This window comes from Podarcis pityusensis (assembly GCF_964106645.2).
Source record: "Podarcis pityusensis genome assembly, chromosome: 2".
Taxonomy (NCBI): Eukaryota; Metazoa; Chordata; class Lepidosauria; order Squamata; family Lacertidae; genus Podarcis; species Podarcis pityusensis.
In genome coordinates, this window is record NC_138029.1 from 50,027,826 (window position 1) to 50,041,885 (window position 14,060).

The window sequence follows — 14,060 nt, forward strand, 5'->3', positions numbered from 1 at the left end:
AAGTCAGCTGAGCAACCAAGTACCCCTCTGGTGAGCTTAGTTGTGCAGCTGGTCTAGCGGGATTGGAGTCACCATCTATTAGCTAGTAGGTAGTGCCTTCAAGCCTGCTGGAGTTCCCCAGGCCTTGTTTTGGGTAGGGATCAGCTGTGTGGTACCTCTTATTGTCAGTCAAATGATTATCAGTGGCAGCAAGCCACTGGCAGCAAGCCACTCGTGCCACAATTGACAGCACACTTTAAGAGTCCCAGTTGTGTCTTGTGCCTATCTCTACTTGTCCTACATCTGATGTCAGGTGTAAGGCAGCTATAGATAGGGGTAAATGGCCTCACAAGGTAACTGGGATTTAATTAGGCATGCAAGACAGAGGTTCACCCACTCACTGTCTCACACATACACCCCACCCCCCAGATATAGCACCACCAAATCACAGCTCTTCTGCTTTCGACTGGGAATATCCTCTGCTTCCAGACTTCTAAAAGCCTCTAGCCAAGTGAGCCACTCCCCTTTCCCTAGCCCCAAAGGGGTGATTGGCATTGCAACCACTGTGTGGGGGGGGGAAAGGGTTAATGTGCCCATCTGTCTTATGAAAGCTAGCCCTACTGTCCACATTCGTGTCCTGTTTCTATGACTTTTTTCTCTCTACTCATCAGCAATTTTATCAAACTAGTAAACATTGTATGAAGCCAGTTACAGATGGGTAGCCGTGTTGGTCTGCCATAGTCGAAATAAAAAAATTCCTTCCTGTAGCACCTTAAAGACCAACTAAGTTAGTTCTTGGTATAAGCTTTCGTGTGCATGCACACTTCTTCAGATACACTGAAACAGAAGTTGCCAGATCCTTCTATATATTGAGAAGGTGGGGAGGGGTATTACTTAGAAGGGTGGTGGGAATCGGAGATTGGCAGATAGCTGAGATGAGCCTGTTGACGACTCTTAACGACTGTAATAGGTCTTACAGGAAAAGGCAAGGGGTGAGAAGGTGAGAAATGGCTTAGTCATGTATAATGAGATAAGAATCCGATGTCTCTGTTCAGACCAGGTCTCTCCATTGTTTTAAGTTTGGTAATGAGTTGTAATTCAGCAGCTTCTCTTTCCAGTCTATTTCTGAAATTCCTTTGTAGTAAAACAGCTACTTTGAGATCTTGCATAGAATGTCCTGGGAGATTGAAGTGTTCTCCTACTGGTTTCTCTGTTTTGTGATTCTTGATGTCAGATTTATGTCCGTTTATTCTTTGGCGTAAGGTTTGGCCTGTTTGTCCAATATAGAGAGCTGAAGGACACTGTTGGCATTTGATGGCATACACAATGTTAGACGATGAGCAATTAAATAGTCCCGAGATGGTATGTGTGATGTTGTTGGGGCCAGTAATGGTGTTGTCCGGGTGTATGTGGCAGCAAAGTTGGCATCTGGGTTTATTGCAGGCTCTGGTGCCAGTGTCCGTGTTAAGTCTGGTTGTAGTATTATTGTGGGTTAGGAGTTGTTTAAGATTGGGTGGCTGTCTGTAGGCAATGAAAGGTCTTCCTCCCAGAGCTTGAGAAAGAGAACTGTCATTGTCCAGGAGAGGTTGTAGATCTCTGATGATGCGTTGAACTGTTTTAACTTGGGAGCTGTATGTGATGACTAGTGGTGTTCTGTTATTTTCTTTTTTGGGTCTGTCTTGCAGCAAGTTCTCTCTGGGTATCAGTCTGGCTCTGTTGATCTGTTGTCTAACTTCATCTGCTGGGTATTTTAGTTCTGAGAAGGTTTGCTGTAGATCTCTTAGGTGAGAGTCTCTGTCTGTAGAATTGGAACAGATGCGGCTGTAACGTAGTGCCTGGCTATATACAATGGACTGTTTGGTATGTTTGGGATGGTAGCTAGAGGCATGTAGATATGTTTGTCGGTCAGTTGGTTTACGGTATAAGGTGGTGTCTATGCGTCCATCCTGTATTTTTATAGTAGTGTCCAAAAAATGTATTTCTTGCATAGATTGATTCATTGTAAGGTTGATTGTGGGGTGAAAATCATTGAATTTCTGGTGAAAGGTGTCCAGGGTCTGTTGACCATGTGTCCAGATGATAAAAATATCGTCAATGTATCGCAGGTACAAGAGAGGTTTGAGTGGGTAGGAGTTTAGGAAACGTTGTTCTAAATCTGCCATGAAGATGTTGGCATACTGTGGGGCCATGCGGGTGCCCATTGCTGTGCCGCTGATCTGAAGGAACAGGTCATCACCGAATTTGAAGTTGTTGTGGGTAATTTAATTGCTCATCGTCTAACATTGTGTATGCCATCAAATGCCAACAGTGTCCTTCAGCTCTCTATATTGGACAAACAGGCCAAACCTTACGCCAAAGAATAAACGGACATAAATCTGACATCAAGAATCACAAAACAGAGAAACCAGTAGGAGAACACTTCAATCTCCCAGGACATTCTATGCAAGATCTCAAAGTAGCTGTTTTACTACAAAGGAATTTCAGAAATAGACTGGAAAGAGAAGCTGCTGAATTACAACTCATTACCAAACTTAAAATAATGGAGAGACCTGGTCTGAACAGAGACATCGGATTCTTATCTCATTATACATGACTAAGCCATTTCTCACCTTCTCACCCCTTGCCTTTTCCTGTAAGACCTATTACAGTTGTTAAGAGTCGTCAACAGGCTCATCTCAGCTATCTGCCAATCTCCGATTCCCACCACCCTTCTAAGTAATACCCCTCCCCACCTTCTCAATATATAGAAGGATCTGGCAACTTCTGTTTCAGTGTATCTGAAGAAGTGTGCATGCACACGAAAGCTTATACCAAGAACTAACTTAGTTGGTCTTTAAGGTGCTACAGGAAGGAATTTTTTTATTGTATGAAGCATCAGTAAAGCTTGTCAGCTTTTGAACAAGCCCCCGTAGCTGCCTCTTTAAAAATAGTTTGCCTTCAATTAGAAGGTGGCAATATTTAGTTTCATACCAATGAAAGTTTCTCCTGTTTATTTCTGTATATCAGACCTATGTTCCAGGCACAGGGGCAGGCCAGACCATTTTACCAGGTCAGTTGTGTCAGGGAACTGCCATCGGAAGGAAGGGAAGTGAAAGGGCTCACACAGGTTGGGAGAGACTCAGCAGCTGAAGAGGGAACCAGTAGGGGGAGAGGAGCTGGGCTGAGGGAAAGGGAGCTGGAGGGATGGCTCAGAGACACTTCCAGCGAAAACAGTGGGGAGGTTTCAGGACCTCCTGTAGGGACACCCACTCCTCGCCGGAAACTGTCACGCAGAGAGTCCAGAAGACGTGTTTCCGTTAAGGAGCTTTTATGTTGGAAGCGATTCCGAAAGCAACCACTGTCGGAATCTGCCAGCGACTGACGGAGCCATGTTTAAGGGGCTCCGTTACAGACAGAGGTTTGCAAACTTGACCAAACTCTGAGGGACTAGGATTTTACACACAAGCAGCTCATCGTCCCATCACAGCATTCCGACAGACTTCGTGAGCAGCTTGTGCAGGAGAAGGCATCATGAGCAACCCAGCCGGAACCGGAGAAGCAGGAGCTGGAGCGGGTCCAAGCCTGGAAGAAAGGTACCGGGTGTTGGAGGTCCAGCTAGCGCTGCAGACGGCGAGGCTTGAGGAGAGGAGGGCTCAGGATGCAGACAAAAAGGGGAAAGACACCCAGCTCGTCAGAAAGGTACCAGGATTGGTGCAGAAGTTTGGGGGGGAGCCCAAAGACTATCATGGCTTTCGGACAGAGATGCAATATGCCCTCAATCTGCAGTTTGATGAATTCCCTGACGAGGAATCAAGAGTGGCTTTCGTGATTGGGCATCTTGAAAAGGGGGCGAGAGACTGGGTTAGACCCCTGATGGCAGCGAATAGTGACGTCCTAAAGGACACGATGAAGTTCTTTCGCGCCATGGATCTGATGTTTTCCAGCGATATTGAACAGGGAGTGGTCCGCAGACAGTTAATGGCTTGCAAACAGGGTAGCCGATCTGTCCGTGAGTACTGGACTGAATTCACCATGTTGATCCATAAATTGGGGTGGGATCTATCGGCGGAACCCATTCAAATGCTTTTTGAAGAAGGGCTTTCTTCGGCTGTGAAAGACGAACTTTCCCGGGCGCCCAGGGCGGAGTCTATGGACCAGCTGACCAAATCAGCGCTGACCATAGGAGCGCGCCAGGAGGCGAGAGCATTGGAGAGGCGGGAAGGGAAGGGGGAACGTTGGAAGGAGTTCCGCATTCCAGACATTCCAGAGCCAACTTTCCCGCCGGCAGAGCCGATGGAAATCGGAACAGCGCGCGCGCGCGCAGTTTCAAAGCCCAGTGAGGGGGGAAAGAAGGAGGGAAAAGGCGCCCGGAAATGCTATCTCTGCCAACAGCCAGGTCACTTTGCCAGAGTCTGCCCCCAGAGGAAGGAATGGCAAGGGATGGTAGGAGCTGTGGAGGGAAGAGAGGAAGAAATACCGAAGCAAGTAAAAGCCAACGCCTGGCTGCCACCGTCGGGGCACAGCAGTCAGGCCAAAGAGCAGTGAAAGTGCCCACGCCAGAACCTCCTAAACCCGCCCTAGTGATAGAAGTGGCGCTAGAGCTGCCAAACGGACACCCTCTAAAGATAAAGGCGCTGTTGGACTCAGGCAGCTTCTGCAATTTCATGAGCAAAGAGTTTGCAGCTGAACACCAGATACAGACGATCCCTTTAAGCAACCCCCTGCAGGTGACCACGATCGATGGCAGGGAGCTGTTGGGAGGAGAAGTCAGCTTGCAGACCGTCCCAATGATAATGAAGGTGGCAAGGCACACCGAACTGATAGCGTTTAATGTGGCCACCTTGGGAGGAGCTCCCATTATATTGGGGATGAGCTGGCTAGCGTTACATGATCCGCTGGTGGGCTGGCATCAGAGAGTGGTTTCTTTTGGTTCAGCACATTGCTTAGAACACTGCAAAGAGGGAAAGGGTTTGGCAGGGGCCCAAGCCACCCTAGCAGGGACTGAAGTAACGGAGAACGTGAAGGTACCACGACAATACGCAGATCTCCGCGACGTCTTCAGCGAAAGGGAAGCTGACCAATTACCCCCGCATAGACCCTTTGACTGTCAAATCAATTTACTCCCTGGGGCACAGCTCCCTGTAGGCAAGCTGTACGCCATGTCAGACAGAGAGATGCAGGAGCTAAGAGAGTTCATTGACAAGAACCTGAAGAGAGGGTTCATCAGAGAGTCCAGGGCGGTGGGGGGCAGCCCAGTGTTTTTTGTGGATAAAAAAAACACGAACAAGCCGAGACTTGTGTGTGACTTCAGGGCCTTAAATGCAGTGTCAGAACCAGTGGCTTTCCCTATGCCCAGGATTGACGACATTTTGACAAGGGTCAGGAAGGGAAAGATTTTTACTAAACTGGACCTAAGGGGGGCGTACAACCTGATACGAATAAGGAAGGGGGATGAATGGAAAACCACCATGTTCACCCCTTTGGGGGCATTTGAATATTTAGTTATGCCCTTCGGCCTACAAGGAGGCTCCGCGTGCTTTCAATCGTTTATGAACCACGTCCTGGGGCCTTTGCTTTACAAGAATTGTGTGGCCTTCTTAGACGACGTGTTGGTGTATTCTGAGAATGAGGAGCAGCATGTGAGAGACGTCAGAGAAGTGTTGAGCAGGCTGCAAGCCAACCAGCTGTGGGTGAAACTGGAGAAGTGTCAGTTTCATACCAAGGAGGTGGAATTCCTGGGGTATCGCCTGTCAGACAAGGGATTGGCCATGGATCCCGGCAAGGTCCAGGCGGTGCTGGAATGGAAAACACCCAAAACAAGGAAGGATGTGCAGAGGTTCCTAGGATTTGGGAACTTCTATCGTAAGTTCATCCGAAACTTTGCCCACCTGACGGCGCCCATTACGGACTGTCTCAGCAGTAAGAAGAAGTTCGTTTGGACTGAGGAGGCGGAGCGAGCATTTGAGGAACTAAAAAGGGCCTTCGCCTCGGAACAACAACTCCTGCATGTGGATTTACAAAAACCGATGAGAGTGGAAACTGACGCATCAGACAGAGCGATTGGGGCGGTGCTTCTGCAGCCAGGGAAGGAGGAGTCAGAGTGGAGACCGTGTGCCTTTTTTTCGCGAAAGCTGAACAAATCCGAGAGGAACTACACGGTGTATGACCGAGAACTACTAGCCATTCATGAGGCGTTCCGGAGATGGAGGCACCTGCTAATTGGCGCACAACATAAGGTGCAAGTGTGCACTGACCACAAGAACCTAGAGTATTGGAGGACGGCACGAGTGCTCAACCAACGGCAAGTGAGATGGGCCCAGGAGTTCTCCAAATTTAACTTTGAGATTTGTTACGTGCCAGGCCCAGAGAACATTAGGGCGGACGCTCTCTCACGCAAACCTGAATATTTGGAGGAGGAGGGAGCACCCGAAGAGAGACATGTCATTCCAGAGGACCGCTGGGTGTGTGGGGCGGCATTGGTGGGACAAAGAGAACTGGTAGAGGAAACAGAGAATGATGAATACGCCCAGAATAAGCTCAGAGGTCTTAGGGGTGAGGGAGAGGAACCAGGGGGTTTCGAGGAAAGAAATGGAGCTTTGTATTACAAAGGGGCACTGTATATCCCTGAAGGAGACTTAAGGGGGAGGGTACTCAAGCAGTTGCACGACAGCCCCACGGCGGGGCATTTTGGACAACACAAAACCATGTGGTTGGTCACCAGGGAATTTTGGTGGCCTAAGGTGAGGGAAGATGTACGGGAGTATGTAAGAGGGTGTGAGCAATGCCAGCGAGCCAAAGGGGAGAGGCGGGCACCGGCGGGGCTATTAGAACCCTTACCAACCCCAGAACGACCTTGGGAGGCAGTGTCGATAGATTTTATGACTGATCTGCCGAAGTCCAAGGGGAAAACAGCCATCATGGTGGTGGTAGACCTACTAACAAAGATGTGCCACTTTGTAGCCTGCTCGCATGCAGTCACGGCGGAAGAGACAGCGAAGTTATTTGTAGAACACATTTTTAGGTTGCACGGGGTGCCATTGAGGGTGGTCTCAGACCGAGGAAAACAATTTACTTCCAGGTTCTGGAGGAAGCTCATGAGCTTACTGCAGGTGGAGGTCAACTTTTCGACTGCCCGGCACCCTGAAACCAACGGGCAGGCGGAAAGAGCAAACGGGGTCCTCCAGCAATACCTGAGGTGTTATGTCAATGACAGAGAGAATGACTGGGTAGAAAAGTTGGCGCTGGCGGAATTTGCCTACAACAATGCCGAGAATGTGTCCACAGGGATGAGCCCCTTCTTGGCTAATTATGGGTGTCATCCCAGGGCTTTCCCAGGGGGAGAAGGGGAGAGATGGGGTGTCCCGGCAGCCGAGCATTTTGTAGAAGAAATGGAAGCAATCCATCGTCAGCTCCAACTCAACTTAGAAAGGGCGAAGGAAGAATACAAGAGGCAGGCAGACAAGAACCGAAGGGAAGGTGAAACCATAAGGGTGGGAGATAGGGTGTGGCTGTCAACCCAAGGGTTGCCGTTCAAAGGAGGTTGTAAGAAATTAAGACCCAGGAGATTGGGTCCCTTTGAGGTCATTCAACAGGTCAACCCAGTGGCTTTCAGGCTCCGGTTACCCAACCACATGAAACTGCACCCAGTATTTCACAGGTCGTTACTGTCACCGTATGAGGGGGGACGAGAAGGGATGGCCACTCGGGGACCGGTCATAGAAGAAAGGGAATGCAGCAGCCATGTGGCAGAAATCCTCGACGCCAGATGGAAGGGGGATCAGGTGGAGTATTTGGTAGCGTGGGAAGGAGAACCGGAGTCAGAAAACACTTGGGTAATGGCAGAAGATATCAATGACGAGGTATTGATAGAAACGTTCCATCAAAGGTTCCCAAGGAAACCTCAGCCTGTGGAGAGGTTCCGGAGGGAATACTTTGGGACCACCGATGAGGAGGAGGAGTTGGAAGGATTCTCGGAATCGGAAGGGGAAGGGGAGATGGACTCTGAGGAGGAGGAGTACTTCGAGACCAGGAACCGCAACAGGTGGAGAGAAGTGTTCGGGACATCGGAAGATGAAGGAAGTTCATTCCGGGGTTTTGCCTCCTCACCGCCCGTAGAGGAGGGGGCGAGAGGGGATGAAGGGGGCCCTGGAGGGGAGGTGGATGTCAGGGAACTGCCATCGGAAGGAAGGGAAGTGAAAGGGCTCACACAGGTTGGGAGAGACTCAGCAGCTGAAGAGGGAACCAGTAGGGGGAGAGGAGCTGGGCTGAGGGAAAGGGAGCTGGAGGGATGGCTCAGAGACACTTCCAGCGAAAACAGTGGGGAGGTTTCAGGACCTCCTGTAGGGACACCCACTCCTCGCCGGAAACTGTCACGCAGAGAGTCCAGAAGACGTGTTTCCGTTAAGGAGCTTTTATGTTGGAAGCGATTCCGAAAGCAACCACTGTCGGAATCTGCCAGCGACTGACGGAGCCATGTTTAAGGGGCTCCGTTACAGACAGAGGTTTGCAAACTTGACCAAACTCTGAGGGACTAGGATTTTACACACAAGCAGCTCATCGTCCCATCACAAGTTGGTAATCCAAGTGGTAAGTATATCTGTAAATTCACATTAGAGTATCTTTGTGTCATATGAAACTTTCATTTAAATAACTTGATTATTAACCATTATTAAATCAAAGCAGATAGTCTCCTTAGGACAAATGCTGGCTATAGAAGAGAAGCTACCTAGCAAAGGTGAGGGATGGTGAGGCTGCATCTTTATTTGGAGCCCAGTCCTGTGACTTCTGAGTAAACGTCCTTAGTATCAGGCTACACAACACACACACATTACCCAAACAAGTGCTCTTTTAAGAACACACTGGTGACCAAAATAAACACAATAACACTTTATATTTCCTTTCAAAAGCTGGAAAGCATTTGCAACCTTACAAGGCAATTAAAACAAAAATCTCTCTAGCACTATCCAGAGTCACTTTATGCCCGCAGATTCCATGACAGCAAACTAAAAACCAAAAGCAAGCAGCTTTTGTGCATGTACATAATAAAGCAGATAGTCTTTGCTTTCTGTAGGGGGTAATCTAATGCAACAGCTTAGAGTGTGCTGCAGGGAGCTGCTAGATGAGAGCAGCTAAGTTTTAAAGATTTGTTCTACACAAGAGGACTTAAGATTTGAAATAGGGGGAAGTGTTAGGCTCTCTTGCCCCTCATCCCAATTTTTGGCAAGGGGTGGCACAACACTGTACAATGAATGCAACACAAGGGAGTCTTTAACTCTGCCCTAATTAGTTTCAATTTTCTACTTTAATGCAGGGAGACAAGTTTAGTTTAGACCAGCCATGTTTGCCCACCTGGGGCATAAAATAAAATACCACAAGCAGAGATTTGTGCAACTCCTCCCTGACAGCAATAAACATAGCAAAATAACAACACATTAAACCATCCGCTGCAGTTTCGTGACATCCCAGATCACTTGCCTAAGGGCAGGCTTCCTCAGCCTTGGCCCTCCAGATGTTTTTGGCCTACAACTCCCATGATCCCCAGCTAGCAGGACCAGTGGTCAAGGATGATGTGAATTGTAGTCTCAAAACATATGGAGGGCCAAGGTTGAGGAAGCCTGCCTAAGGGTATGACCAGCCCTCTACTTACAGTCATCATTCTAGCCCTACGTTTTGGATGTTCTTGGACCTTCTGTTGAAACCTGGAAGTAAAGCTGTTACTGCACTAATAACCTTATATATGTACCTGCCAAATGGCTTGTGTTATGCAGACTTTAAAGCAGAGAGCGGGTGGCCTACATTCTATTTCCATGCCCTCTCAGCCCAAATTAATGTGGGTTGCAAGGAGAGAGGAGGTGAGGAGGAAGGTGCCCTGCTCACTTTGCTCTGACCTCCTTTCACTGGCTTCAGCCCTGCCCATTGGTGGTATGCACTCCCTGACAGACTCTTCCTGCAGGAATGTGGCCTCAACAGGAGAAAGTTCCCTACCCCCGATTTAAAAGTAACTATTCATTTATAAAAAAATATTCAGAGTAACAAAGAGAAGAAAAGCTTTGTAAGAAAGTCATCTGCTCCATTCTACTTTACTGAATATAAACTATATGCCTACCCACCCATGTTCACCATGTTCCATATTTTTTACACAATGTAAAAAGGTCAGAATGTTACAGAGCACACAGCACTGAACATCTAGAGCATATTTGCTTTCTTCTTCTTTTTTTAAAGAAAAAAAGTTTGAGTAAGATTTTTCATGGTCAAGGGACAGAGCCCAAATTATGCAGAATATATAAATATGCAATGTTCCAACATTCATGTTTATGTTGCTTCCAGAATTCATATTTTCTTAGCACAGCATTTGAGTTACTCTGATGCCAGAGGTTTTTTTAAAAAAAACCACAAAAAACTATCATGGGCACCACAAAATGCCCATTTCACAGAAGGGAAACCCTGGCAATGCTCAGAACCTCACCCCTACCCTGCCAAATAGGCAAAATACTCCCCCCCCCGCAAACACAGACACAGACAAGAAAAGGCAACATCTTCCTAAAAGCAGCCTATTTCTCCTCAGCAAACATCCATCTCAAAGTAAAAAATGACAAAACAAAAATTGGTAGGAGTAGGGACCTTTGGTAGATTATGGTCTTATTGTATTCAGGATCTCATAAAGCTACTTTTTCTAATACATAAAGAGAGTTATTACCTTGTTTAATAACTAAATGGCAAGTAGAAATCCAACAGTTGTGGTTTCTGCAGCAGATGCATGAGAATATTCACTTCTGAAATATCTAGCATGCATTTGTTAAAAGCACCAAACTTCTAAATAGCCATTCAAGTTGCAACCTTTCATTGAATCCAAAAAGTTAGACCTATTATTGAGCTGGAGATATTATGCTGCCCCAGACAGTTTTTCCATGAAACCTGTATGATTTTCGGGGTGTGGGGGCATGTTATGTATCTAACAAAACAACTGGGGAAATATTATAGTTGTTGGGATGTGAGAAGCCTTCTTCTGTACATGCCAAGCCAAAACTACTTTGTAATGCATTTTGCCAAAACCCGACAAGATTGTAAAGTTTCTTTTTCCTGCCCCTGTGTCTTTGACAGTAATCAGAAAAAGCAGGTGAAGCTTTTCTTGAAATGATAAGAGCAACTTAACTTGCTTAATTTATGAGGTTCTTCCAGAGGAAACGTGGGATAGAAATGGCCACTTACCTCTCTCCATGGTGGCGGTTGCGGCCTCAGTGCCTCGTCTCCCCGTGGAACCTCACCGTTTTTCAGTGGCCGTTGCTGCTGCTCCCTGGCTGCTGCAGACCCACATGGCAATCCACCAAGCCCACTATTCAAATTGGCCTATCCATGGCAGCCTAGAGGGTTTGGGGAGTGGACCTGAGGGACACAGTCTTCTCTCAGGTATGTTTCCCAGGCGTAAAAGCAAGCCAAGGCTGCAGCGCAGTCATCCAGGAGCATCACCTGTGCAATCCTCCCTTTAGACATTTATGTTGTTTCTTTTAAGCCCCTTTTCTTTCCAGCTTAGCGGGCTTTGCTATGGTCTTTGGACGGTTGCCGTATTTGGAGCTGGGAAGGAATTTCCCCTGCACTGCAGGTTTTGCCTTCCCCATAGCACTACTCACAACTTTGGTGGTTTAGGCCTTGGGCAGAATCCTTAGGCTATCTCCTAACCTTGGGGGGGGGGTGAAGTGGTGACTCACCCCCCTTCCAGCGGCGGCGTTTACAGGGCACCCCATTAGAGGGGTCTTGAAGGAAGACCATAGAGCCTGAAGCGGGTGGGGACTGGGCCATGGAGCTTCCTCAGCACTTAGGATCAGGCCATCCATGTAAACCTGCATTTTGCGATGGCCCCTTCTCTTCCCCAAGCAGATTGTGTTGTGCCTCAGACCCTGCACTACTGGGCTGAGAGGGATACATGCCCAGTGCCTATGCCAAAGATTTGCCTACCTCTGAAATCTATAAAGTTGTGGCCTTTTTAATCCCAGACAGTTGTGATGTCCATTTATTTAGTCAGTTAGTCAGACTCCCCAGTGGACAGAGACTCTATGGCTGGGCACACAATGGAATACATGTGCCACTATTGAGTTGGGCTACTGAGAAGGACGGTAAGTGGCAACTTGTATGTTTGGTGTGGAAATGGAACTCAAAATCACAGCTGTCAACTTTTTCCTTTTTTTAAGGGAAATTCCCTTATTCCAAATAGGATTCCTCGCAAGAAAAGGGAAAAGTTGACAGCTATGCTCAAAAGTAGGCAAGATTTTTCTGAGAAGCGGTCTCTGTCTTCTTAGTCTTTGGGTAGTTAGTTAACTCCTGCTGGCAGAGGCAGCCAACCCTGCAGTGGGCTTCTGAAGTCAAGCTATTGTTTGTATACACGGTAATCTCAGTGAGAGAAATTTCACTTGCTTTTACTGCATGCCACTCTGTGGTGGGCACAAATTCTTCTGCATGTTGTTATTTTTTTAAAATAAAAAATACCCCTTTTCATTCATGATAAATCACTTCCCCTGTCTCTGAGAACTAAGTCAGAAATCATGAATGTGAGTTACAGGGAAGAAATGTGATGTATACAAAAAGATGCACTTTAAACAGCAGCATTTCAGTGCAGTAGCCATCCCCCTTTTGACTTTGGCATTAATTGCTGCATTACCACTGTCCTGTAAGTCAGCAAAGCTTGGTATATGAGCAAACTCCTCCTCCCTGCTGCTTTCTACAGAGGCTCCCTGTGCACCAAGTACCATTCGGATTGGTAAAGCCACAGGGCATCTTACGGCATAAATGTAGGCTGCATGGTTAAAATCTTGCTGGGGTGAGCTGTACCTTTAACACAGACTATACAAACAAGCCTCTACTGCAACCTTTCCCTGAAAGCTTTAGAGAAAAATCCATTTCAGCACGGAGGTGCTGCTGCTGCTACTGCTGCTGCTGCCACTGGAATCTCAGATCAGACTTCTGTACCATCTAAGTTGGAAAGGGACTTTCCTGTCTCTGGACTGAAGGGGAGAGAGAGAGAGAGAGAGAGAGAGAGAGAGAGAGAGAAGAGCTTCCCTCCTCTTCGGTCAACCATGAGTGACTGTTCGAAGAGATGTAAACATGGAATTGTTAAATTTGCCCAAACCATCTTTAAACTCATCACAGGGACACTGAACAAAGGTAATGCAAGGAATTCTGTCTTCTGTAAACTGTGGGGAATGGGGAACCGCTGTTGCCAATTGGGGTTTTTATTACGGCTGAAATTAGCCAGGTCCCTTTGGGGATGTTGTTTCCTAGAGTGAAGTCATGTGCAGTGAAGGATGGAAGTGATGCTGGTTAGCCTTACATAACTCTTTGTAACTTCGGAGAGGTAGTTGTGGGCTCTGAGACATTCAGGCTGCAGTGTTTTCATTCATGTTTTTTTTTGGGGGGGGAGGTGTTGGTTCTACAAGCAGGTTTTTGTGCAGTTGTAGGAAGTCACTGCTTGCTAGTGTACACAAAATAAAAAGGTTTGGCAAAGTGTTCTGCTCTAGTGTCAGATTAGTATCTTAATAGTGTACTTGTTTGAGAATTCGTCTTGTTGCAAGTGGTAGTGTGTGTCTCTAAAAACCTTTAGTTCTAAATCTGGGACATTAGTTATTGCAGGCATTGCTTCAAAAGCTATTATTCTTGCACGCTTGCAGTATCTAGAGTGAAGTGTGAATCAGTTCACTGAATCTGTTTATTTTTAGATGGGTCAAAGCCTTCTCTTTCCTGTTTACCTCCACTTTCTCCTTTCTCTCCCCAGCTACAGAAATGGGGTGGTCCCTGAATGTATTGAAATCAATGCCTTTTTTCAAAAATAATTTTAAAGAGTGAAATTTTCATTGGCTGTTTGTCTGAACTTTAGGAACAGGGAAAGTGCTTTAATTTTCTTAAGTGTCCTGTGCAGTCAGACCTCAACTGCTTCAAATATCTAGTTGAGACTTCTCTAAAGTTTATTGGCTTGAGCCCATTTTAAAAACAGGATCACATGTGTGTTTAATGCAGCTGTTGAGTCTCATTATGGTTACCTGATGAGTTTATTTCAATAAAAGAACATAAAGCTTTAAAAACACATTATGTACATTATCAGAAAAATGAAGGAA

The 14,060-nt window shown here is 46.9% G+C and overlaps 1 protein-coding gene across 4 annotated transcripts in view; it reads left to right on the forward strand.

Moving 5' to 3' along the window:
- The window catches only part of KCNIP1 (potassium voltage-gated channel interacting protein 1), a 598,834-nt gene that overhangs the window by 79,545 nt on the left and 505,229 nt on the right, over window positions 1-14,060 (forward strand). Inside the window, exon 1 of one of the 4 annotated variants that reach the window (XM_080995306.1) lies at window positions 12,893-13,113. The exons of the other annotated variants lie outside the window; for them this stretch is intronic. Coding sequence (XP_080851432.1) covers window positions 13,026-13,113 — 88 coding nt within the window. The 5' untranslated portion in view covers window positions 12,893-13,025. Of the gene's footprint in view, window positions 1-12,892; window positions 13,114-14,060 lie in introns of those variants that run through there. 4 annotated transcript variants of the gene reach the window in all.